The sequence below is a fragment of the Corapipo altera genome, unplaced genomic scaffold (genome assembly GCF_003945725.1).
Source record: "Corapipo altera isolate COAL_440 unplaced genomic scaffold, ASM394572v1 2b, whole genome shotgun sequence".
Taxonomy (NCBI): Eukaryota; Metazoa; Chordata; class Aves; order Passeriformes; family Pipridae; genus Corapipo; species Corapipo altera.
The window spans coordinates 4,018,712-4,046,677 of NW_020884874.1; the positions used below are offsets into that span (position 1 = coordinate 4,018,712).

The following is a 27,966-nucleotide window of genomic DNA, read 5'->3' on the forward strand; positions in this document are numbered from 1 at the left end:
TACAGAGATTGTATGCTCTTTTTATTGGCATACAGTCACTACCCATATAAGTGCATTTGTGTCAAAAAAATAATTTTCATATTTACAGGAAGTGACAGAGTTCCAGTTGTTGGCAGAGTATATAAAGCTTTTCATACACAATCTTTTTTATTATTAGACAGAGAATATAAAATCTGAACTGAAAATCAAATTCAATGCATTCTGGAAACTGTATTCCTCAACAGCTTTTCTTAAAGTTATTTCTAGTTTCTTTCTTTCTCTCTCAAGGCATCCTTCTAAAATATCTGAACTGTTACGCTTCCCACTTTTAAAAAAATCCTCACTCTTACCCAAAGAGTGTAGAAAGATTGGATCAACATATTTTTATTTATACCCCTACCAATGCAAGTAGAAGTTATGTGCTGCAAATTATGCCTTATTTTGCTAATAAGTATGACTTGTTTACTCTATGTAAAAGGGTGTTGGGGGAGTGTTATAATTTATAACTGATTAACTAATTCTTTATCTGTAACAGTGTTTTGATAAACATGCATGTATTCACTAGCCATTAGCCTGCTTAATAAAGGCATAGTTAAAAATGTGATTCTTTGCACTGAGACAGTTTATTTCTGCATCTAATTTATGAAAAAAATTACAGTGGAAAAATGCTGCATAGCTTAATTCTAATTTAGTTAAATGGATTAATCTGTTCATGAAGACATGCTTCACAAGTTGCCTGTACTAGTAAATTTTTTTTTAGAGGATACAGCCAATCAAAGAAAACTTACTTTGATGTTAGGCCTTTTTTCTTTTTCACAGCTGGAGTCATACCAGACCTTCTAGGCACAGATCTCACCCTGAATTCATGTTCTTCTGCAACAGTCACTGACCTAGGGTTGTATATTGTTGGGTTTGCTTTTTAAGGGATATTATTTCACACTCTTGTTTCTAACAGTCAATTTCCCGAAGTAGATAATCAGTGACCTCTTTCACTTTATAGTGACACTAAACCCAAAAATTTACTGACATTGCTGTCTAATCAATGTATTATCCTTACAGGAATCGCAATTCTCATAATGCTAACAAAAATAACCAGCTTTAATATTCACTATGCATTTAATTAATGCATGTGCCAAAATGTGAAGTTAACCTATTGTCAGTTTTCTAATGTGTACTCAGTGACATTTGTAAACATATTCCATAAAAACATCTAAAATTCTGAGATATGTTCGTGTAATATCCCTGAACATCCAGAAAGTTCTTTCTGAAATCTGGGTGAGGAATATAGTTCCAGAGCTTAATACTGTCACACAAGATCAGTTAGTCGCACATATTCCTAATGGGGTTCAGTCTGTTTAAGTATAGCTTGTATTACAGTGACCCATATTTTACACACACAGCATATAGTACTTGCTAGACCAAAAAAAAAAGGCTATTAAAAATCTATTACACATATCTAAAGGAAAATGCCTTTGCTCTGTTCTTCCACAACCCCAATAGAGTAATCTCATCAAATCCATGAATTACATATTGTGACAAGTGTTTTATGTTAAATCTTTCTCAAGTACTTTAAAAATTTGTTATACCAAAAAAGCTGCCTTTTTTTTAAGTACTTTCTACCATTTAACACAAAATTCAGGTGCAAGAATTTTAAACAAAAATTAACTAAAGAGCTTTATTGACATCACAGTACATTCAATAGTAATTTTAAGAACATTACAGCTGAAAGAGAATGGCCTGTTTTATAGTCTTAATAAGCACTACCGTTCTTGAAAAAATGTAATACAAAGAAATCCTATTAGGTATTTAATTCTGAGCAGCATTTGGAAAAAATACACCTATGTACAGATAAAAAAAGGATTCTGGTTTCACCTACATAGCCACAATGTGCCTCTATAATGAGACAAGCCTTTTATAACTCATGGAATTTTTAAACATCATAGCACTGGTGCCATAAATTCCTCAGCGTTTACGACGAAGAGGAGTTGTTGATCTGAAAAATAAAGGAAAAGGGGGGAAAAGTTAATTGGAAAAAATAAAAGATCCCCAAACCCACAAACTTTAGGCTTAGTAATTAATAGTTTTAAAAGATTTTCCAAAGTTACTTTTGCCCAAGACAAAAAGTTTAATAAATACCATACTTTATTTAAAAAGTTCATATGCCGAACACATGAAGACGAATATAAAAAAAAAATTTAAAAGTCAGACAAAATACTTAAAAAGTATACTACCTTGATCGTGACTTAGACTTGTGTTTGCGGCTTGCCTTCTTACCAGACCTTTGAGATTTCTCCATGGAGCATGACCGAATATGCTTTGATTTCTTAGCCTTCTTTTCTTTACTGCTTCCTGGTGATTCAGAACTACTTCTCGCACTAGATTCAGAGCCTGACCGCTTTTTGCTATCTTTGGTAGTAATTTTTTTGCTTTCTTGTCTGGAATCCTGTCTTATTATTTTCACACATATTGAATCACTGCGAGAGAAAGTTCTTTCACTGTCTCTTTTTCTCTTTAATCTACTGTCATCATGATTGCCAGCCTTACTTTCTTTTTCCTCTTTTTTGGGCTTATCTTTTCTTTTTTCCTGATCTCTCTCCCTTTCTCTGTTCTTTTTTCTGTCTTTATCTACACCTCCGCCCTGCTCCTTCTTCCTGTCTTGATCTTTACCCTCACTTTTATGTTTGTGCCTATTTCCAGTTGGGCTTCTACGCTGGTCTTCAGCTTTACGTCTGTCCCTGCTTCTGCTGCGGCTTGCACGGTTGGCTCGCCGGTCTCGTGAGCGGCTACCGCTTCTACGTCTATCCCAGCTTTTCTCTCTTGAAGGACTCCGGTTTCTCCGCCTCTCCCCTCTTTCAGCACTGTGATTTCTACTAGATCTTCTCCTTTCCCGTATTTTCTCTCTGCTCCTACTCCTCTCTCTCCTATTTCTGTGGGAGTAACTCCTGCTTCTGCTGCGCCTAACCTTATGCGATGGCGTCCTACTGCGACTGTGCCTCTTCTTCCTTTTAGGAGAGGAAGAACGTGAAGAGCTGCGGCTGCTACCTGAGCTAGTGCTATAGGATGAACTAGATACTGTGCTGCTACTGCTGCTGCTCCTACTATTGCTGCTAGTGCTACCACTGCTGGAGCTTCTGGACCCACTCCTTCCTGTCCTGTCTTTACCCTCTTTCTTGACTTCTACATCAGGTGTGATTGCATTTGGAGATCTTTTCTTTTCATGAACCATATCTGCTTCAATTTCTTTTGCCTCCTGTGATGCTGAGTTACTATTTTGTTCTTTGTTGATAAATTCACTCATCTCTTTCGAAACTTTTTCATTTTGTAGCTTCTCTTCTGGAAAAAAAAGGTACACAGAAGAAATAATGCAATCAATTTGGAGCAATATGTCAATAATTTCCATACTGTTACTTTGACAAAACCAAATTTCCAAGCACCTTCATAATACTTATAATTAAAACACTGTCCACCACCATACCAAACCACTCCTTTTCTTATAATTCTAGAAAAGTTGTCCTGGTTTAGAACACGTGTACAGCCTAGACATTTTTTAGAAGTCCTTGACGTAATTTCATGTTTCAATGGTTTAAGAAGTTCTCAAACAAATATCCTGGAACACCAGAACACCCAAATTCACGTACACATAAGACTTTTTCCTTCTTGCAACCTTTCTGCACACCCAATTCTCTCCTTCTCCACCCTACAACACTCCTCTAGTGGAACTGATGCTTCCTGCCTTCGTTCCAGCTGTATTCATCTGAGTTTGACTGGTCTGAAAAAGCTGTATTTCCCACACAGCACGTGAGTGGCCTCTCAACGTCAGAACAATGTTGACTGTAACTCTATACTTTGTAGGCCTCGTTGCCCAAAACAGTCTTAGGAGGAGTACCTTCTGCTGTAGTGACATACTGGGTTGTTGAAATAAAATATAGGGTTTATGGTGTCTTTCAAGGATGATTTGATTAAATCCTAAATGCTAACCAGCATGAACAATCAACATTTTTCTTTGTAGGTTTTATAACCGATGAATTCCAAGGAAGGGAGGAATAGGATTAAAAAAAGGAGACTTGTAGATAATTCTTTGCTTAAGACTCAGCTCAAAAGTTAAGATCACAGCATGCAATACAGGTATTTGGTGAAGCTCGCAAAAAGCGAAAAGTTAATGTCAGCTGAGATTAGATGTAAGTTTGGCAGCCAGCAAATATGATAAATGTGGAAAGACGACAACAGATGAATTAAAAATACATTTCTTGAAAGTAACATAATGAATATCAGGCCATGATTTCAGACCCTCAGAACATCTTCCAGAGGTTTCCAAAATTAAAAAAAAAATTATTTCTATTCAACCTAGGATCCTTTGCATCACTGGCCAAGTTTATCTCCCCTTCCCATTTTAAATTGAACCCAGAAAAAAATAAGTGACATCCAACATTTTTAGCCAAAACATGGCCTTTTGATGTGGGCCATCAGTTGCTGAATTAATTTAGGGGATAAAATTGCATCTAGAAACACGCAGTGATTCAGATGGCAGCTGATGGTCAAATCTAACCCAGAAAACAATTCCATCTGGTCCCCAAGTTATTAGGCAATACAGGCAAAAGTCAGTGTATGTTAGAAGATGCTGTATAGTATATTAGAAATCTTCTGCCTTTCCAAAACACTGCTACAAATGACTCTGCATTTAGTATTCTTCCATATTTTGGATGTATAGAATCAGCTGCTTTACTCTAGATTTTTATTTCTGCAAGTAGTTCCATGGAGATGTTTCCACACTGGTATCTGGTTTCATGTACTGGGAAGACAGAGGTCATAAGCCAGCACTCGGTCACTCTCCATATGACTATCCTTTTATGCATACATCTTAAAACACTCAGAGAGAAACACGAATATTAAGGAAATCAGAAGTTTAGTTAATTCAGCCTCTCATGAACAGCAGCATCTGTTTTATTTCCAGGCCTTTAAAATAAAAAGTAAAAGGAGGAAATCATCAATCTTAAAGTGCTAATCATAATAGCACTTTCTCCTCCAGCCTATGAACTTGGTTCATGACTTGTTAACATTGAATTCATCTGTTGATCTAGACTGCTGTTCAGCACTGCAAGGTGACTGTGATACCCTTTTGACCTACATTATTAGTACAAAAGAATAAACCTTACCTTGTATGGAAAAGCAGAAGTTGTTGTTGTTTTTTGGGGGGGTTTTTTTGTTCGTTTTTAAATCAAGCCTACCAACTTCTTCATAGGCTAAGTGTCAACTGACTGAGTTCAGTAATTTTTCCCTGTTATTAGGTTAAAACCCAGCTATGAGGATGCAGCATATGGAAACAAACCTGAACTACTAAAGAGGTCAATGAGTTCAAAGAAACTGCAGGTCCCACTGTACGTTCTGAAAGACGTGCTGCCTGAGATTATGTACCAGGAAAGCAAGTTTTTCAGATGATGTGAAATGTGCTTCATATTCAACCTTAAGAAATCAAGTTTATATAAACTGCAGTGTGAAGCAGAAAGGCGAAATTTATCCCCCAGGCATAACTGAGATACTAATAATTTTTAAAAATACATTATACACACATGTGCACTTTTTTAAAGTGGTATGATTGTTTATACAATATCTGTACAGTACAATATCTAGAGCATACATTTATGCACCATGTCTCCCCTTTATACACTGAAGTGGAAAAATTTATGGAAAACGCTACATGCATTTTTTTCTTTTTAACAAGAAAGCAGCAAACCCCACTTTGATCAAGTAGCTCGAACATCTTTTTTATTAAAACATTTTAATTAAAAATAAATAACATTATTTCTACATTTGGCATAAAATGAATTTTCTCTTCCATCGGTTTACATATACTAAGTAGCAAACTCCATATACAGCAGCACAGTAAGAAGACATTATATGATTTACCTTCTAGCTGTTTTTCTAGTAGTAGTTGCTGTTCTCTCTCTTTTCTCCAAAACGCTTCCTGTTTTTGCCTGATTCTGTGTCGTAATTCCTCATCATCAGTATCAGATGATTCAGAGCCTCTGTCACTCCTCTCATCTTCACTGTCTCCTGATCCATAACCACCCAGTCCACCTGCGTGCATAAAGCCCAGTCTATCACGAGGAAAGGTTAAGCTTTGTTCTTAATATTTCTGTGAGGCAAAGAGGAGAGTAACATTCCCTTCCTTCACTTCCTCTTCTCTGAAGAAGTCACTTTATTCTGGTAAGTGCCAATGTTGTTTGACTGATGTGTTCAAGGCTCCCATATCTGCATTGACGCTCACTGTCTGGTTCTACTCCTTCTGGAACAGCTTGTCTATTTTCGGCAAGCAACCACTGTGATCACGGTACTTTTTTCCATTGTATGGAAGGGCAAAAAAGCTCCCTGTGGAGATTGCAATAGTGCCTGCCTCTGTATCAGCAACCGGACAGAAAATGCCTGGGATCTTTCCCAGAAGACACCTCTGAAATGACTTCAGCCGTCTCCGTAGTCCAGGCTACAGAAATTCTGAATGCCATATCAATTTTTCTCTACTGATTTAGAAAACACTGCACTTTGACAGGTATGGACATGGAACAAAAACAGTCTTTCTTCTCCCCCAGAGATTAATAACTACTGGACAGATAAGAAGGATAAAGTCAATTTAAATCTGACACAGAGATATTTTATTTTTTTTCAGTCTAAGGTTCTTAGAATCCTTACTTAGTTTTGCAACGTGAATACTTGTGATGATAACATTCAACCTAATTCACCAAAATTCCATGTAATGAACATATAACCGATCACTGACACTGCTGTAGTATGTTTTAGATGATAAAAATCATGTTGGGAAAGATCTTTTGCAGTTGTGTCTCAAGCCGGAATTTCAATATATTTTTCTCATGTTGTTTATGGTAATATATGATATGGGAGCCTTTGCGCTTATGTAGCTTTCCAATAAAATAATAATTACAAAGATTATAATATTTTCATTTATAGATTTTCACATTACTCTTCTATCAACTTTTTCCCCTCTGGTTTGGATGGATCAAGATAGGAGAAAAATATAAAACAGTATTCCTCTCTTTGAAGACTGCAGTGTGCTTCTGAAATTATCACACTTCAAAATGTAAACTTATCTAAAAGTTTTACGTATTTTCAAAATTAGGGCAAGATTCCCAGACACTAACTGCCTAGTCCTTTACTCCAAACACTATCCCACTTACATATCAGTAGGATCACCTGTGAAACAAACAAAGGTGCTGATAATGATAAAGTTATCAGAAAGTGACCCATACTCCCGGGCAATTAAAATATAGTTTCAAAATGCAATTTCTAGAAATGCAAGGCAAAAACAAAACTCCCCCTTTAAGCCCTCTCAAAAATAAGGAACATACTTACCGAGTCCAGTGAGGGAAGCCAGTGCACTGGACTGTGCCAGCTGTTTTGCAGGAGCTTTGTATCACATCAACAACAGGAACAACATGTTAACACAAATAGCCACGATTTCATAGTCATGAGTCTATGGTATTGTTAAATCTACTACTATTGCTGTTCTTTGGAGGGAGAGAAGAAACATTAAAAACGCATCATCCATTTAAAACCACTTCCAGATTTTCTGACCACGAAGATTTAGAATTTAACTGCAAATTAACAGTGAACAGAAAAAAACCAAATATATACTCATAAATCACTTTCCAAGTTACAGCATCTGCACAGAATTTTCAATTTCAGTAGTTACATATTTAGATTAACTCTGTTACGTTAAAACAATCTGTTATGTAAATACAATACATGTTAATAGTGAAAGCAAATTAATTACTAATTGAGGACTCAAAGTTCATCTCTTTTCACTTCTGAACAGCCTTGAGATAAAGATGATAGTATTAAGAAACAGCTACAACTCAAGAGCCATTGACACACAAGGCACCGTTTTAACTGAAATGAATTGCATGAAAAAAATGGAATAACTGAAGCAACTCACAATACACTGCACAGGACAACAGTACATGATTACTGGATTGGAACTCTACCAAGTTGGATGCATTATACTGGAATTGTTCTTGAGGGAGAGCTATGGAGGTTAAATGTTCTAGAGACATGCAAATATAGAATATTCGCAGAAGAAACTAAAAAGAAAAAAAAAAAACAAAACCCCAGAGGCTGGCATACCTTTAGTTGCTTTACGGTGAACATCTTTGGCCACATAATAGATTTCTTCATTTGTGACATCTAAGAGAATCTCTGTCAGCAGCATTTTTGTCAGCATCATCTGAACAAAATGGTATATATAATTAAAGGCCAAAACATTTTGAATAAATGCTGAATTCAAATTATATACATAGGACTTCACTTCTTTTGATAGCTATGAAAGTAGTCTCCTACACATTTTATTTAATGACTTCTTTCAACAGACGTGACTAAAAAACCTAAGACTGAAACTGTTTAAATGTGACCTGATTTCAAAACTTTCAGGTTTGTATTTTGACTGTGAACTGTATCTGCGTGTATTGCACACAGCTATCCAGGGCACTGATCCTAATGTCAAAGATCATACGACAAACGAATATGTAAATCAGAAATGTAATTAGACTGAACCCATTTATTCTTTCAAAAAATAACGAGCACATTTCTCTGGTATGCTGCCTGCAAAAATCATCAGAGGTTACTTACATAGGATTTTATTATTACATATTTACTACAAAAATTGAAATGGAGGTAGTTTGTTCTCCAAGATGCTAAGTCTGGCCACATGCTTTACAAAAATATATTTATCAAACTTATTAGAATTCAGGGCCTTAATTAACAAGGTTTCAGTTGTACAATTAGCATTCAACTGTGATTTCAAAGTACAAAGGTTCTGCACACAAAGTGAAACTGTTGCTGGTCTAGGACTTAGGTTTCTAGCTCTTTCTCACAAGAATACATTTCTTACGTTCCCTTTCACATGAACTGAGGTTGAAGCATGGATTTGAGATGGGTGCACTTAATAACTAAAGTTTTCAGATATCTGACAAGTGAAACAAAACCACAGAATAAATAACAATCAATGTAAAAGTTACAGTCGTTATATTCTTTCACTATTGTGCTAAACATGAGTTATATAACCTATACCCTCGATTCTATAAGAAAGACAGCATTATGAAGAGACATGCAAATATCTGTATGAGTGCACTGTACCTCTACGGACAATATCAGGCATGGAAAAAGTGGTTTATTTTGATATACGCAAATAATATGAGCAGTTAGACAGAAACACTTAGTGAGAACTACATTATTAATACCATTTGATACTCCTTTTCTTCTTCTGTCATTTCTGGTTCACTTTGCTCCTCTTGAGGAGCTGGGGATGGACTCCTGCTGCTCTTCCCAACACTTACAGCTTCTGTGTTTTCAGCATCTTCATCTTCCTCATCACTGTCCTGCAAGAACAGCACCACAGATTTCAGGAAAAACGTAGATGTCAAGCTCCTTATTTTCTATTTGTAATAGTCAACTTAGTTTATTTTGTACTGAAATCTGTATTACAGTTATCATAAAACTATTTATTTTCTCGTTTCCTAAAAAATACACAGGTACCTCTACCCACATAAGCTAAGAAAATACATAGCTGTCAGTTCACTGCCAGACATGTACTTAGCACTACAAACAAGATAACTGCTACAGTGAAGGCAATGCAAGGTCCCCTAAATGGGGTCATGGTATCTGAATTTTTTCAGCTGCTGACTTAAAATTCAGGCTTTCAAAGACTCTGTATGTTCCAAAAGAAAAAAAAAAAAAAGGAGAAAAGGCCAATTTCATCATTGTTTTTCTGCTACTATGAATCAAATAATATATTTTACCTCTCAGACATAAAAAACTTCAAAACACCAAGTAATTATCAACAGAGTAGCAGCATAACCTTACTTCAAGCAACAAAACCAAAGAGGTAATCAGGAATACACAGTCTCTCTTTTGAAGAGACCAAAAAGTTGATACCTTTCAGGAAATACAAACCTGAGCAAAAAGCAAACCCTTCTACTTACAAATTTACTTTTCTGAGGTAACCGTGGGCCATCCCCTTCTTCAGCCTCCTCACTTTCCTTTTTTTCTTTTTTAGACATCTGTGAACGTTGCTGCTCCATTCTCTCTTTTTCCAGTTTTTTCTGTTTTTCTCTTTCCATCTTTTCCAGGCCCTCTCGAATCCAGGCAGGCAGAGTTCTACGCTTCACAGCATCTACATAAGCAAGGTTTACAATTATGCAAGATGAAAAAACCTCCCCCCTGCAAAAAGAACAAAAAAACCCCACAAAACAAAGAAGCAAACCCTCCACCTCCCCCACTCAAACAAGTTACACATCTTATCGTGGGGAAAAAACCATTTACAATGGCTTTTTCTTTCTCTGCTCTTTTACTTTCCATTATAAGAAAAGGTCTTCAAATTTTGCAATTCTTTCTAAAACACAGTTTTACATTTTTTCATTAAGGAGTAGGTAACATGTACCAATCTGTGGAGGCTCCTGCTTCACAGGCATCGCAATAGGTGAACGCTGCCGATCTCTGAATGAGGGTCTTTCCCTTCGATTTTGAGTAGGTGCAGGAGGTGCTGGAGGACCTGGTGGTCCTGGTGGTCCTGGCTGCCAATAAGGTGGATGAAATCCACCTTGAGGTGGACCAAAAGCAGCCCCATGCTGAAAGAGTAATGCAGTTTATTTTTCTTCACATGGTAACACCAAATGCAGCATGTGAGCAAGTCGGTCTACAAAAATCCATGCAAGTAGGAATCCACGATTCCTAGGCTACTGACATCTCAATCTCTTTTACTGTGATCCCCACAAAACAAGTTTCCTTTAAATACTTAATGAGTAAACTTAGATTTAAGCAGGGATACTAACAAAGCTGAAAGGGCTTCAACCAATCTCCTTTTATACTGTGCTAAACATTAAGCCTATAATGACCACGTGCCTCCATCAGTTCCTTGCCAGCTTAGCATCAGAGCATGCAGTTAAATGAAGAGTATACAGAACTAAGATTTAAAAGTCTAGCTATGTTAGCAGTCCTTCCTTTTAGCTGCAGCATGAGGACAAAAATTTAAAGTTCAACCTTTTATTACACAAGAACTTTCCACTGTGCATTTTCCAGTATTCATTCATGGATCTTATTAGTATGGCTGATTAAAATATTAAATTCATAACTAATAACTGTTATTTTAATATAGATCCTGGGTTCTGGACAAACTGTACACAATCCAAAAGCCTTTGCTCCTGAGGCATACGAGAGGAGTTATTTGTTTTAAGGTTTGCTGCCCAGAAATGCCTAATGAAACTATTTAAGAGGAGAGTGTTTAGGAAGAAAGTTATAGCATCAAATATTCTACTGACTATTAAAAGTCACTAGTGCTGAAGCACTCTCCCACTACAATTTCAGGTCAAGCATCTCTCTTTTATTCACTGCAAAAACAAGTTTTCTGTAGTATTTAGAAAAATTAATTTTAAGAGTTTGTCCCATAATAGTAAACAAAGAATACTATTCTTATAATAAGCTAGTATATTGGCAAATTATTTGCTCGCTACCTAACAATACTGCTGAGCAACAGAATTACAAGAAAAAAACCAGCCCAGAAGATAGAAAAACATTTCTGCCCATCTTCCCTTGTGTTTGCTTATGAACAGGATGTAGGTTTTTTTAACAGGTACAGTCTGTCATTTATATCAAGTGTTTTGAAAGAAAAATAGTGAAAATAGAGGGAAGATACAAAACTGCTTTGTGTTTAAAGATTTTGTGCAATTCCTCCTGCCATTATTAGTGCTAACCACCTACAGGTTTATTATGCTATGCAAGTTATATGCCAGAATGAAGAAAAAAATTGGATGTGGACTTCTTTAGAAATACCATTGTTTATTCAAAGAATCACAGTAGATAGATATGGAAAAGATCAATGGATCATCCAGTCTATCTCCCTGCAAATACAGGACTGTTTCCTGTTGTACATTATCTAGTGTATTTAAATAAATCTTTCTGAACTTCATTTTTTTTTTCCTCCTCTTTTTTTTTTTTTTTAAACACAAAGCTACATAATGTTAATTTATATACTGGAACACAGTGATTCATTTTAACATTTAAGACAACAGCCATTCCTCATTACTACTATAGAAAAATAAAACTCTTTGGCCTCTGAACAGAACTGAAAACTCCAAAGGCTTGGGAAAAAAAATGTATCTTAGCAGATAAGAGATTCTGTAGATGTTTGTAGAACTGAAGAATGAAAGTCGCCGCTAGATGATATTAGAGGAACACATCCACGGAAGGGACTCTGCGCGCCTACAATATTAAAGCAACAAATATGTTTCACCTGATAGTCAAACTGGTTCACTGGCCCCATTGCAAAGTTATCGGGAGGTCCCCCAAAGTTGTGATTGTTCTGGTTAAATATATGCCTGTTGTCAGGAGTAAATTCCCCACTGTCCTGACTGTTGCTGTCTTCAGATGGAGGAACAATTTCCATTTGACCTGGGGTTGGAGTCATCCACTGCTGGTCTGGAGGTGGGTGAGGGGGTTGGTGAGGCATTCCCCATTCTGTTTAGGATTTAGAATACAATTCAATACCAAGTTAGTATAATTTACATGAGTCACCACTCACTCAGTGTTCTTGTATTTATCACAACGCTCCTCACAGCATCACAGACAATAAAGTTCAAAAGAATCATCCACCTACAGACTGTTATACTGCCAATAATTTCTTCAATTTAATGAAGAAAACACAAATAGCTGTAGCTGAACAAAAACATGCAGTGGAGGGACAGAACTGGACAGATGTAGATATGCTGTAAATTTGTTTTTATAAATTTTTAGTGACAGTGACTTCACCACAGGATTTACAAGTTGTTTAAACTGTTAAAAAACTGCTCCTACTTCTCTGCTTCAACTTTCAAAGCAATGACCTACTTTATTTTTCTGCATAATAGACTTGAAACACCTACTATGGAAAGCAAATGGTTTTGTAAACAGCACAACCACTGAAACCTGCCTTCCAAAGTCTTGTGTCTTGATAATGAACGATTCCTTGGATTGTCCATTACCTAGCAGAGGTTCTAGCATAAGTTAGTCCTAAGCCCTCAAATATGTTACAACTCGCTAACAGAATGCAAAGAGTCAAAGGAATCAATAAATAGTCCATGTGGCCATCATTTTTTGGCTGATTTCCTTAGAAAACTTATGTCTGCTGTACAGATACCTACAGACAAAGCTACCTTGTAACTTCCCCCAGTAACAGAGTTAATATCTAGCCTCTGAGGTTAATTTTCACCTTCCATCCAGTTCTTTAGTCCACTTTTCCAATTTTCACTGTGCTTCCCATCTGCATCCTAATGGGATCCATAACTGTAGCAACTAAAAAGTGTTAGCATAGTTTTTCTACTTGCTGTTCTTTTTTTGCATGTTCAAACTGACTTGAAAGCTTGCAAGTAACATACAACACATGCTGTTTGCACTTGTGGAACGTGAATCCCTTCAAAAGCCTGCTGGTTAGGTTTTCAGATTGCCATTTTAGCTTTTTATTAGTAGTGTGCAAAGGACTTTTGGATCCAAAAAGAAACTTGGAAGGATACAGAGGGAAGATGAAGTTTTGCAGAAACAGAGTAAATATACAAGATAACTTTGGCTAGCCATACAGTTTTGTGTGCTGTGACTACTTTTATACATTAAGAATAACGTTGCTTAAACTAAAGAAAAGCTCAGTAACACAGAAGAAGAATAAGATCCAGTGAAATAAATATATAAAGAAATTCAGACCATCTTTCTACAACATTCATATCCCTACGACAGGGATAGAATAAACCTATTACTGAGTTGTGTTATCAGACCCTTCTGATAACTGTTCTGTACTGTAACCCATTTTGTAGAACACCTGACTGGAAAGTAGCAGCTGTGATACTTGTTAATTAGTCAACTGGTAGTTTTGCATCTTAAAACCTGAGGGACAGGGCATATTCACACCCAAAAACGTCTGACAAGAATAAAATGTCATTACATGAAAAAAAGGATGAATAGGAGGGAAAACAAACCTGGCTGCCACATTCTGTTGAAGTTGGGATCCCCCTGAAAATTATTATGGTTGTTTGGACCAGACTCTATTCCTGCAATATCCTGTCCGTTTGGCATCATTCCTTGTTGTTCCACTACATTCTGTTGCCCTGAGGCTTCTCGTTGAGCAATCCATGCTTGAGCTAATGCAGCCCAGTCAATTTGGCCTAAAATAAACAGAGGAAATTAAAAAGGTTACAATTCACAGTAACAGTTTAATACAGTTTAACACTGCTTTTTAATTACAGGTCTTATTGCTCAGGAGGAATGGGCAATGTTTACCTTCAGCAAGTACCGTGAGCACCCTTAAAACTTATTCACAGTGTACAGCAAAAGAAACAAAGCAAATGTCAGCGTACAGACTTGCTGAAGTAGAGTTTCTCTGCACATGTTCAAAATGCCATAAGGCATATTATTTTTAGGTTCACATTAGCACTGAATGGGTGGTAGCAATGCACTTTTTTTCATAAGTGAGCTAATTTTGACATCAAAAATAAATATACATAGCCTTAAATTCTAAATTAATGAAGATCTGAGTGCAAGGAAGATACATAGTTACAAAATGATTTTTCAAGGTATACTCTTTGTATAACCCTTGCTATATTATGTTACAGTTCTCTCCCCCATCTTTTTCTTTCCTGCCATTCCTACCAGTAAATAAATTTCACTCTCAAGTGAGAACACTACTGTGTCTTCTGCTCATTGTCAAGTCAGGAAAATGCTCTAGTGAATTTAACAGAAATTAAAGTAAGAGTAAAACCCGTGTGCCTCATCACTCTGCCCTAGTATTAAATACACACCCCCATGCTCTTTATCCCTTTCTCTATTTCTCTTGAAATTTTTAATTGTTGTCACCTCATTCTCAATTTAAAGCATATTATGTTCTATTGTTTAATGTGTTTGGTGGGTTTCCATGGGGAAAAAAATCCAAACAAGAGATCATGATTATCACTGTTGTAACCTGAACCAAACATCACACTAGTCTTCCAATGAGAGTTTTTCTGTATATATATATATATCTGCATTATACCTGTACTTCTGCCACACAGGTACCAAATAGAAAAGCAGATTTTCTCAAATAAATTATTCAGCTTGGCTAAACAACTGACAGGGATATAGATTCTGTAGAAGTAAATGAACTCTAAATGTTGATCTGTATGACTAGTAAAATGTTGATAATTTGTCTAGGATAACTCAGGCTGCTTGCCTCTGTTTTGCATATTTTATATTAATGGTGTGAAAGCATTTGGACTCAACGTATGTTTTCTATTTTTTCGAGTTCTGAAAAGCATCATAAATGTATTATCTTGAGAGCAGCTACAAAAGGGCAACTATGCATCATGCTCTGTAACAAAGATCCAAAAACTCAAATGACAACAGATTAAAAAAATTAATCCACAAAGCTTTCTACATACTTACTCGGATCTTGCTGGTGCTGAAATGACTGCATCCACTGCTGTTGGTTCAAAGGCCATTGCTGCCAAGGTTGTCCACCTTGATCCCACATCTTTTAAGTCTTTATATAGTCTATATTTCAACTAAAAATAATAGTTGTATGTTTAAATAGATGCCCATGAAATAGCACATAACTGAAACTTACATAACTGCAGATACAGTTAAGCCTTGCAAAGCAAGCTGAAGCAATGCTGGCTTAATATTTTAAGCTGGAGGAAATGGTTCATCCTTTAGAGTAATATCTGAAAATATTACTGTAAGATTTCAGAAGTCTAGTATGCTTTCTCTGTATTTTTGCAACGAACTTAACGACAAAATGATGTTCAAAGAGAGATATGACAAGTTTATAAGACAAGAACTCATCTGACAATAAATACAATTTAAAGCAAGTCAAAATATGAAAGGCATTACTTGATGTCTTTGCCTGCTTCTTAGGGAAAAGATGTGTATTTTTTTATACAAGTGTCATGCAAGTCTGTTAAGCAAGACAGAAGTCACCAAATGCTAAAACACATTGTTAATGATTGCACTGGAGAACTGCACAGGTACAAGATGGTGTCGACATGCATTTTATGCATTGTACAGGCTCATTATAATTTCTAAATAATACATTCCTTCAATTCTGAGAAAGAAAAATAAATATGACTGCACAGTTACCACATGGTCCCCTAAAATCATGAGAAACAATTTCTGCTGTGCTGTATATCCTCACTGAGCAGGCAGCAGCAGCCCTAGGTCCAGACAGCAAAGCTCCACAACCTGCTGGAAGTGGTCCTCCAGGACCAGCTTTGCAAGAATTTTCTGAGGCGCAGCAGTCCAGGTAGGTGCATCTGTAATGGCATTCCAGTTCCTTCCAGTTATTCGTACCTCTGGCGCACACCTGACCTGCTACACGTGGAGGACCTGACAGTGGCTACCTATGTTGCTCCAAACAGTTTTTCTGAAGGCAAAGTCTGGGCATGGTTCCGGGAACACTTCTCTCCAGAAGCTGTTCCCAAAACCCAGTATGGGTAGGAACACACTGAGTGTGACTCCCTCTGTCCTACCCAGTCTGTTAAGAACTTCTCAACAGGCTTCCCACTCCATAAATATATCCTCGTGGAATTTAACATACAATCCTTGAGCACATGCCATTAAAACATCAACCATGTAGGTTGTTTCGAATGCTCCAAATTTAAAAGAAAGACAAAAATTCGTTCCCTGAGGTCACAGGAGCAGCATACAAGACTTAGTCGTGGCTCACAGCCAAGTGTGATACAGAATAGATTAACAGAGCCTGTCTGCTTCAGACCAAACCAGTTCAAAGTAGCCAGTGCTACTTGGGTGGCCAGCCAGGAACACAACCCCAGCCACTCCTACGGAGCAGGACACACGCAGACCCCAGACAGAGCCCGCTTTCGGCAGGCAGAGAAAGCAATTACAGTGGATCTTGCTTGCAAAAGCATCTTGTGCTTAGTGCTTATCCACTTACATAAATAACTGCATGACTGCATAGGAAGAAAGCATCACCAGACAGAACTGCCCAACACAAAGAGCTGTATGTAATATCGGGGGCCATGCAGAGAGGAACGCAAGCTCGTATTTTGCATACTTCTGTCAAATTAAATCTTTTATCTTAAAAAACTGTAGATCACCTTTGAGACCACTTACTTTCAACACTGCACAAAAATTACACATGCACGGCTCTGAAATATTCAGTTGCAAATGCCTTTTTTTGAGGGGGCTTTAAACACGACTAGTTCAACTTTGGCCATGGGGGAGCACTGGGCTAAACCTACTTTATTATTTTCTTTATCTGTCCCTGACAAATAAAGTATGGTGGCTCTTTCCCATTTCACTTACATTTTTATGATATTCAAACCTTTAATAAGTGCAGACCCTGCCCCTTCTTTTGTCTCTCTTTTTTTTTTTGATTTTCATCTGCACCTAAGAAATTAACTTTCTTACACCAGTTGAGTGTAAGGGTAGCTACTAATGCACTTAAAGCAACATTTAAGCTGGCCTTGCCACAACTAGCTCTCTGGGTATTCATATATACATATTTCATATGTATGAACAAGTAACCTCTCATACTATTTTCACCCTAACATAAGAAAAAGGTAACTGTTTCTATCTCCTCTCAGTTCATCTTCCCACTCAGAATACAAATTCTTTCAGTTGTCAAAATAAACTTGTTTACATCTTAAATTTGTAACAATTGGGGTTCAAGACTACCACTGCACTGCACAGCCTCACCGTGCTGCTCTCTTTGTTTCTAGCTGTTAAATCACACCAGCAATAATAAAAATATATTTCAGTAATTCTGGTAGCACTTTCTTACCTCCATACATGGTATGCTGCAACAAGTTTGTGAAATTACACTAAAATAAACTCAGCAAAGGGTTTAAATTGTTTCACTAATAATGTAAGAGACAGCTTTGCATATAACTGAATGCAAAAAAAAAAATTCTTAAACTGTTAAATATTAATTTCTCTTATGAAAGTGTGACAATATTAAAAGCACCTCTACAAATTCAACTGAATTGGAACCTCCTACACACAGATTTACTTGATAGGATCAGATGAGATTTATTTTTACTGAACTGGCTCTATCTCTGTCCTAAAATCTTAGGCATTCTGGATTTTTTTTTAACATGTTCTAGCTAACACAATTACGTATCTGTTTCTCAACTGAAATGGATGCTTAGTATTCTGACCTTCATTTTTTTATTCTCAGGCCTTGATCCTCACTGTGGACAAACTGAAGTACCACTTTAGATCATTAGGAAGGTCCAAGGTAACAAATGCCTCCACATCTCAGCATAACCTGTGTTCAAGACAGTAACTGCCTTATTATTTTAAAAGGTATTCAAACAAATTTTGTGAGGGAGATAAATTACATTGCAGCTGCATCAACTGGCATCCAAAATGGTGACTAGGAGACAGAGAAGACAGTAGCAGCATTCAGCCCCCTCCTGGCTTCGCTGTCAGCAAGTTACCATGCCCTAGGACACTGAGGCCAAGTCCAAGAGAAGTGGTGCTGGAGGACCCCACCATTTCCCCATTACAGAACAGTGTAGAGGATTGGCTAGCAAGACAGGGACATATGGATTTAGCTAAAGCTATGGATGAGCTGCTAGAGTATAGAACACAGCCTGTCTAGGCCGTGAGAAGATCTGAGATAAGGAAGTTACAGTACCCTTGTACGTGTTAATTGGCTGGGAAACAGGACACTGTGATTAGCAAAATAAAAAGCAACTGAAAGCCACCTGTGTCAACAAAGGAAGGGAGTGAAACAGAATTAACATCTAAGTGTCAACAATGTTAGGGAGCAGAGTATGAAGTCAACATTTAAGCAGAACCAATGATGAGCTTAGCTTTTGCAATATGTATGAGCTAATTATAAAGTGTATATTAAGCTGTTAGTAGTGATCAATAAACGAAGCTTGCTGATTCTCATATTGAGCGTCTCATTCTTCCCTCGTCACGACAGAACAGCACTGACCCCAGGCCACCCAGCACTCCTCTGGGCTGCTCCCAAGCACATTTCAGGTGTCAGCACGGACCTGAGACCCAGCAGGCACTTAAACCAAGTCCATTCTGGTTGGAAGATCAGAGGCTTTCACTCAGTGCCAGCTGGCTTCACGGCCAGACTGAAAAATGCAGTTGGGTTTTAGCTGTTAGCATACAGAGCTGCTTCTCCAGGGCTCTGCAATATAATATGGCCCCCAGTCTTCAACTTTCGCTAGAGAGATTATTTCACCTTATTACTGCTATTCTGGGAAGAGAAATCAGGTGGGGAAGTGCAAAGCAATAGGTCAAGGCATGGAGCTGGTTTCTATTTTGATGCACAACAGTATGACAAGACAGCAACAACAGTATAATACCTTGAAGAACTTCGACATTTGATTAATTGAATTTATGCCATCCAGAGCAGACCGATTTAAAATCACTGCCACCTGAAACTGATAATTTTAGTTTGTGAACTGTATTTGAAAGCTTTTAATTCTGTATTCCATTTGTACCTTTACTGTTTTCCTGAAAAAATGTTGATTTTTCATAGATTGGCAACTATAAAACATGCTGGCTTTCAAGTACACAATTTATTACCAAATTCAGCATAAAAACATTCTTTACTAATCAGAAATATGTACCACACAAATGCTTAAGCAGTGACATCACTTTTTTTATGCAACTATATATGCAGAAGTCCTTTTTCAAATATCATGTGAAAACTGGCCAAAAAGTATTTCTAATTTTATTGAGCAACCTGTTTTTACAGAAACAGGAGCTGGACATGGAAGGAATAAAATTAACATCTTAAAATGTTTATAAAACTAACCTTAACATATACAGGCTAAAAGAGAAGACCTCATGTAACCAAATATTTAAGTACTGAAGACTAAATGACGTATTTTAGAATGCACTGCTCAGAGCCAGTGAACAGAAGAGGTTTGTTCTAAGGCCTCTATCTATGTGGTGACCTGGAACAACAGGACACCATCATTTTCTGAGAAACAGATTCCCCTGCTTTTTTGTTCTCCACTTGTTTTCCCGCATTTTTTCCAAGTTTTCATCAACTAGTATAAGGTAAACATGAAAAAGGTACTTGATATCATTTTTTGCACTTACTACAGGGAGGCTATAGGTATTTAAAGGTGGTTTATCACCTTCAAAAATTGTTTTGCTAAGCACTGCAGTGTTTAATGGTTTCATCTGCTTTTAAGTTTCAGAGGCAAAAAGGCCCCTGGCTTTAGCTCTTCATTTTCAGTTATCATGTTCTAAAAGGTAACTAAACAAGTACTTAGGCTATTTGACGTTACTCTTTTTTACATAAAAGTAATGTAACTTTGTATTCTGCTTGTGAAACTTTACTGAGTATGCAAGAACTTTTCAACAGAATCTCGGTATTGTCCCATCAGACATCACTCACTGTTTCCTTTGCTAGTGATGCTATTTTAAAGATGTCAAAAATAAAAACAGACCAAGCCAAGTCATACAATAATGAACAAACCAGATGTGAAAGTTACCAAAACACTTTTGAACCTCAGTGCCATATATTGGAAAGGGCACAAATTCCTTCAAAAAGAACCCACAAAACACAATGAAGAAAACGGAGCTTGTTCTCAGTAATATTAAAACTACTGCAAGGGATTCGCCCGCAGTACTGAGGGGGGGAAGGAGGAAACAAACCCAAACCCAACAAACAGTGCCTCTTTCCCAACAAATCAGTAACTTGAAGGCTTGAAACAGCTGAAACCTCTTGTACTAATGGATGTGACAAGAAACAAACACTATTTTCCTGAGACACAAGTAGTAATTAATAATGCAGAAAAGAGAATCAATGTCCTTCCTCACCTAATTAAAACCTGCATTGCCAACACTAACTCAGGCTGTTGTCACACGAATTATAAACAAGTTTTAATTCCTTATAAAGTTCCCAAATCAGTATCACCTGAAAGAAAGAGGCTTCACCTAACACAGTGGACAGCTCTAAGCCTATTTCCCACTAGTGACACAAGGCCAAATACACAGCAGAGCATCCAAATCGCAGTGAAAGGCTTTATTTTCCACTGAAAGAGGGTGGGGGGGAGGGGAAGATGAATACTGGCTAAAATCTACTCAATTCAAACATCAGCAAGACACTGACACAGGGGTACATCAACTGAGAAGTCATTAGGACACACTGGTTCTGACATCACCACTGCACACAACAGGTTTGAAAAGCAAACAGGTTCAAAGAATGGATCCATTTTACAGGTACCTAATTACAAAGGCAAACGCAGCTACTACCCTCCTTCATGATGATGGGTTAAGGTTTTTTTACTTAGCTGTTCTACCCTCCAATTCAACTGGACATAGCCTTTCTTTGCTTTCTCTCTCTCTAGCAAATACAAACAAACAAAAGAACATTTATTGGTGCTTCAAGAGCCATTCCCTGAGGAACAGGAACCTGAATCTATTAAAAATCTGTTTACCAATGAAGAAACAGAAGCCAATTCAGAATTCTTCTTGTTTTGTACAGAAGCACAATCACATGAGCAAAACACCTCATCAACTCACATCTAATTTCAGTTACATGTACTTAATTTATTATGAAAAGTTCATGTGGTATCTCAAAATTTTGCTGGAGTTTTTAAGAGCAAACATGTTGAAATAGGTTATTTTGCATGTTGCTTATTTAAAAAAAAAAAACCCTCTCCTATTCAAAGGCTGGACCAGGATCTCCTGAAGTTTTATTAAAGCAAATTACTGGTATGCAAAGTGCCACCCTTGAGAGGATTGCTGGGGAAGGCTCCCCTGCTAATGATAAAAGCTGAGACAGCAACATAGATAGGACTTACCTTGATCTTCGAGAGCCAACAGCACTCAGAAGAAATTTAAACTTGTTGTCAAACTCTCTACTACAGTACTGAACCTAACTTTCTGTTGGGTAAAGACAGAGAAAGAACAGATATTTTAAAAGGCACCTTTCCAGTCCTCTCCTTGATTGTGACTACAGCTCAGCTACAGATTACCTCTAAGTGTTAACTTGTTCTTTTAGGGGGAAAAAGGCATCTCCTTCAATCTGCCCATTTTTTTGCATAAGATATTTTCTGATGCAGTTGTATGATATGTCCAGACACATCACACACTGAAAAGCACATAATTAGAAAGTACTTACCAGTAAACAGAGTTTTGAGTGATAATTCACAAGCTCACCTTTAACTCTGGGACACTCCTCCCAGCACTTCCCACAAAACACAGTTATCTTAAAGCAAATTAGATTTTGACACCAATAGGAATGCAACCTGTTAAGAAGTGCATGGTCTCCTGAGAATTTCCCAAGGGCACAGTGCTTGGTGAGGGCCCCTGCAGCTCACTGCCCACTGCTATGGAAGGTGGGGCCATTTGTAAGACGAGGCTGCCAGCAGCCCTCGAGCACTAACAGATTCACTCAGATTCCTCAAACAACTCTACCTCGGCAGTTTCATAGTGTAAGCTCATAAAATCTGTTATCCAGTCCAAATGTGCTTGTGCAGAGGTAGCTATGCCCTGACCTCTCAACGATGGAAAGGCGCAGTCAAGACTCAGTTCTGTGAATGACAAAAGACAAAGCCTTCTTGTTATCCTGGAGATACTATCTTCCTTAGATGCCTTATGACATTAGCTCCAGTAGAACTGAAAAAGTCAAGACATTTCCCCTGAAAAGATAATCAATATCTTTTTTATCAATTTAATACAGCTAATGGATAATCAGAATTGCTCCAATTCATGCAGCTAGTCCAAGACAAAAAGCACAAAGACTTAGGAAGTTAGGAAGTTCCACTCCAGAAGGCCACCAGGAAGATAACTAACCACACCTAGCTGCCCAGATGAGGACTTCCTGCAGACACTTCCTTGCTATTTCTAAGAAATTCTCATTACTGTGACAATATCCTTCTCCTCAACGTGAATGTTACACAAAATCCAAACTATGCAGAATACCCCACACATCCATGGCTTCTGCAGCAGAGATACGGAAGTCAAACATCTTAGCAATGAGCAACAAGTATTCTTTGGAAGATGAAATTAAATAAGGTATTTGTTAGAAGCGAGACTAACTCGACTCCCAAGAAATCAGGAGATAGCCTAGGACTCAGGCTGTCCCTAGGAGGAGAGTGGCATGCACCTTCTGCAGTGTCATGAGCTGGACATCCGGGTTGGGAACTCCTACATCACATGTCAACATCAACTGACCAGATCTTCAGCATGCGGCAGTCCAGTTTATTCAACCCTGTAGACAGGTGGATTAATAACTCTGGAACCTACAGAACCACAGCCAATAATCAAGTGATTTCTGGGGAGGCTGCTGCATCACCTTTCTGATCACAGGACACATCACTCCTAAGAGTAGGTCAATATATGGCACAGGATGGCCTAACAAGTTTTACTTGTAAACTGAGCTCCAATACATGGCTGCAGAAGTTTTTCTAGTGACTAAAGATCTTGTCTTGCAGGCATTCCAAACAGCCACTGCACTTTAGCAAAGAAGTATTCATTATCTAAATAAACAAAGAAGCTGAAACTGCAGGCCATCCTGCACACTTGGAGAACCCCTACACAGCTGGTCTTGGCACCCCAGGCTTTAAAGACAACACACTCCTTTTTGATACTCCATTCATAGGTCAGATATCCAGGTAAAAAAAACCAAAACCAAAACAAACAAGCAGATGTCCCATCTCCTCTAAGATAACCTGCCAGTGCACCCATGACTTTTTGACTATATTTAGGTTTACAGAGTAGTTGAAGGGAAAGACCGCAAGGGACAGGAGTCCTGGTTTGTCATAAACTGCAAGTACTGGTTTGGAAACAAATTAATATTAAATAATCGGCTTCACTAGCTAGGTAATCCCTTGGTGTGAGCTTAAGACGGCACAAGCAGCAAAGGCACATCAGTGTCTATTTGATGCTCCTTGTAGAATTCCTGGACCACAGAAGTCATCCACATCACACCTTGAGAAGGACCTCAGAAGCATCTCATAGTCTGTGGACATGGATTCAAAGGAAAATGGAGATGTCTCAGAAGCAGAGCTCCTTGGAATCCACAGATCTTTCGCATGAGCACCTTATTCTAATGTAAGACCTCTTCCTTTCATTCAAGACAGTTGTTACTGACTCTGTGGAGTTTTAGCACAGTGACTGAAGGCTTATGATGAACTTCCATGATGAATTTTGTGGAACGGTTCAGTTGCAAACAGGATAAATCAAATCATACCTTCACAACACCTGGAGCAAAGCAGTTAATAAAAAGACAGGAATCAGACCAGTACCTCCAAGAGTTCAAGCTCAAGTGTTGTCTTTAAAAAGAACAAAAGGACCAGATATTGGCAAGTCAGGTATCATTTCCTTATTTTTAGTATATCAAAGACATAAGGACAAACATGTTTTGATTATCATAAAGCACCAAACCCACTGCTAGAATATTTACTACCACAGAAACATCATAATAACTTCAGTAGTTTAAGTCAAAGATCTCTTGGGTTTGAGGGGAAAAAAAAAAAAGAAGTCTTGATCTCATTTTTTTCGTGTATCATTCCGCTGGAAGTCCTGATGCTAGATTTGCAATTAGCCACATAACACAGCATTATTTTTTTCCCTGAAAGTGAACTGTCCATCTGCAACTTCTTCCTTGATCAACATGCTCTGCTCAAAAAATTTATAGTACCAATAACTAAGTGAGCAAACAACTATTCCTCGCTGGTTATGAGCAGGTATTGCCCCCAGTGATAAATACAGTTGTCATTTAATGAAGAAGGACCAGCTAGTGATGAAAGTAAAAATGCTTAATAGCACCTACCCACAGTATTACGTGACACCAAAGGCAGATTTATGATCATAACATACCTCAGTCATGAAAAGAAGTCAGACTGGACACTTCTGTCTCCATAGTATCTTTACACAATCCTGCACCTAACTAAAAATCAAACACGGCTATGACTCCACCCGACCACTACAGCTTATGAGGTGAGTTATCCCCCCAAAAATTGCAGAACTCTGCTAAATTTGTGGACTCTTAAACCCTGCCAAAAGAGGAGAAACCACTCTTATCAGAGCAGGAGTTTGCACGTCCCATGGGACAAGGACAACACAGGAAGTCTTGTAATGACATAATAGCAGAGATGACACAAGGTTTGCTGCTGTACCAAACAGTTTAGAACTCAGGAGGGTTGTCTTCTGATTTGTCACTGAATGGTCAGTAATCCCACTGACTTGTCCCTGGACAAATCTGAGGCCCTCAGTTCCTCCTCTGTTCCACAGTCAGGGGAGCTGCAGCATTTATAACATCCACAGGAGGCACCACCTTTGGTGCAGCTTGACCTCAAAATTCAAAAGGGGTTTCTTACTCCTACCAACAGTACAACAGTTTGGCTGGACTGGTATTGTAACCCTGTCTTGGTAAAATGATGTTTGAACACTGTCTGCCTTATGCAGATGTGCCTCATGCTTAGAAGACCACCATTCCCCCACCTCTGAAAGGTAGCTGACCCTGTGCCTTAAAACAAATCCTTTAGGGCAACACTTTATCACTGTACCCCACACCTTCCAATAAAGTTGTTTGCTTGAAAAGATTTACAGGTATAAGCCTAAGAGAAGAAATGAACAACACTGTTCATTCAACAACACTGGATGAATATTCTGTGATTTGTTACAGAAACTCGGTAAATTTCAGCTGGGGTAGCACATCATAGAATCATCCAATGGTTTGGGTTGCAAGGGACCTTCAAAGACCATCTAGTCCAACATCTTGCAGGAAACAAGGCTGCTGAAAGCTCTATTCAACCTGATCTTAAACATTTCCAATCCTGGGGCACATAGCTTCTTTGGAAAACCTGTTCTACTCTCTCATCACTTTCATAATGTAAAATTTTTTCCTTATACCCAGTCTAAAGCTATATTTCAGTTTAAAACTGTTGACCCTTGTCCTGGGCCCTGGTAACAAACCTTTCCCCATTTTTTCTTATTCAGCCCCTTTAGGTACTGAAAGGCCACAGCAAGGTATCCCTGGAGCCTTCACTTCTCCAGACTGAACAATCCCAATTCTCATCACCTGTCTTCATAGGAGAGGGACTCCAGCCCTCTGACCATTTTTGTGGCTCCATCCTTAACCATAAAGCCTAGCACATCCCATCAAACTTCAACAACTCTGTGGGATTGTCTAAAGAAGTACAGAAAATCTGCGTGGGGAGTGCTGAAACCAAAAAGTCTTCCAATCCCGTGGTCTCTCTGAGGATCCATTTGCCAGGATACTGAACCAGGTCCAGGTATCTTAAAATTGCTGCTGCGTGTGAGGATATTGTTAATTTTAGTTCTCTGGAGCCCTCCAGTGGAACGAACTCAAGAACGGCCACGAAACGCATGAAACAGCACAAATATCCCGCAAACACATTCCATCCGCAGGAGCCAAGCTGCTGACACAGCCAACTACCGAATCCCGGTGCACATGTTGCTTCCCTAACTGGGTTACCGGCTAAAACAAGCGAACACTCTCCCCTGCGCACCCGGCGGCTCCTCCGGCACGGCCGGGCCGGGTGCGCACTCCCAGCATCCCGGACTCCCGGAATCCCCGTCCCCGCGGGCCGCGCGCTCCGCTCCGGCCTCTCCGGGTGCCCCGTGCCGGGGCGGCCCCGGGGCATGCGCAGTGCGGGCGGCGGCCCGTGCCCACCGGGACCCCGGGGCGGGGGGGTGGGCACAGCACGGGGATCCCGAGGGGGTCCCGCCGGCCCCCCCGCCGCGCATGCGCAGCGCACCGCCCCCTCCCCCCCCGGGGGGCGGCAGGGGAGGGCGAGCGGCTCTAGGCTCGTCCCTTCTCGTCCAGGCCGCCGGTTCCCGCTGGCAGTGCCGCTGGTTCCTCACGCCTGGCGGGCGGCTGCCGCCGCCGCGGCGCGCGGCGCCCTCTCGGCTCGGCTCGGAGGAGGAGCGAAGGGGGAAGATCGGGTCAGCGACACCGCGTGCCCCCCGGAAGCGCTGGCGAGCACAGCCCGCCCCGCTACTTACGCTCTCCCCCGCCTCCCGCCGCCGGTGCCGCCGCTCCGCGGCCGCGCTGCCCCCGCTCTCGCTCCTCGTCTTCACGGACAAGACAATATGGCGCCTGCTGCCGCGCACCCGGAAGTGAAGCCTGTAACGGTGCTGACCCTCGCCTGCCATACATGGACGCCTGTCCCGCCATCTTTGCTGAGGGCTCGCGGGTAGCCGGGCGGTTCTTCCCTTTTCCTTTCCCCCATCTTTAGTTCCCTTCGCCATCTTTAGTTCGGGCAGCGCCGACGGTCGCTGCCGCTGGCGGCTCTCCATGGCAGCCGAGGCGGGGCGGGAAGGCGGGGACGCTCCTGCCTGGAAGCCGTGCGGAGGACTCCGCTCCCCGGCTGCGCTAATGTGGGGAGACCCATGGGAAGCTCATCAGCTCCGTGGCCTCCGCGGGTGATCTAATTGGTGGTCAGAGAGTGCGATCCGTGTTTCCAGTGCGGAGGGTGAAGTCCTCATGAAGAGGTACATAAAGGTGGTGTACGAAGACATAAGTGGTGTAAGTGGACAGATTCAGGGCAAGGATCCTACACTGAAATACACAAGTAATTTCAGTATTGCACAGCTGCATAGTGTCAGCATGCCAAGTCAGGTCAGTGTATGTGTATATGGAGCGTTCGTGGAGCAGGACAATTGTCCTAAGTAGTTTATTCTCAATATCCAGATTAACTTTTAAGTTACCGTGAGATCTACCTTGAAGTTTTCCTAGTTTATTGGTTAAAGATACACCAAAATCACCCGTAGCAAACGGCAAAGCTCTTCTTCTATGGACACTGGGGGTGATCCCGTAGGGAAGGACTGAGTGGTTGCATTCGTTTCTGGGACAGGGATTTTCATTAGCTGGCACATTATTTACCGCTGCGATCACTGCCTTCCTCTTCCTTTAGCGTCACGGATGTAAATGCCTAAAACATCCACAATCTCTCTGATCATTGCATAAAGTAAACATTGACACCCACACAGAGTAACAGAGTAAGTTACCCCCTATAA

General features: G+C 39.4%; 1 protein-coding gene across 1 annotated transcript; it reads right to left on the reverse strand.

Moving 5' to 3' along the window:
* Positions 1 to 27,077, reverse strand: PNISR (PNN interacting serine and arginine rich protein). Its single transcript, XM_027634272.1, has 12 exons — positions 26,953 to 27,077; positions 15,421 to 15,539; positions 13,983 to 14,168; positions 12,272 to 12,495; positions 10,424 to 10,610; positions 9,966 to 10,156; positions 9,225 to 9,362; positions 8,113 to 8,212; positions 7,342 to 7,395; positions 5,884 to 6,054; positions 2,211 to 3,312; positions 1 to 1,972 (listed from the first exon to the last, which is right to left on the reverse strand). The coding sequence occupies exons 2-12, from the start codon at positions 15,506 to 15,508 to the stop codon at positions 1,942 to 1,944; spliced, it is 2,472 nt and encodes an 823-aa protein (XP_027490073.1). The 5' UTR covers positions 15,509 to 15,539; positions 26,953 to 27,077; the 3' UTR covers positions 1 to 1,941.
* Positions 27,078 to 27,966: the final 889 nt, after the last annotated feature.

What these genes read in the sequence shown, in the direction of transcription:
- PNISR (XM_027634272.1), bottom strand. Translation starts at nt 15,508, where the DNA reads ATGTGGGATCAAGGTGGACAACCTTGGCAGCAATGGCCTTTGAACCAA. An exon ending in GCAGGAGCCTCCACAGATTG is followed by an intron (nt 10,157 to 10,423) that starts GTACATGTTACC and finishes TTGCTTATGTAG; the next exon opens with ATGCTGTGAAGCGTAGAACT. An exon ending in GGCTTCCCTCACTGGACTCG is followed by an intron (nt 6,055 to 7,341) that starts GTAAGTATGTTC and finishes TTATGCACGCAG; the next exon opens with GTGGACTGGGTGGTTATGGA.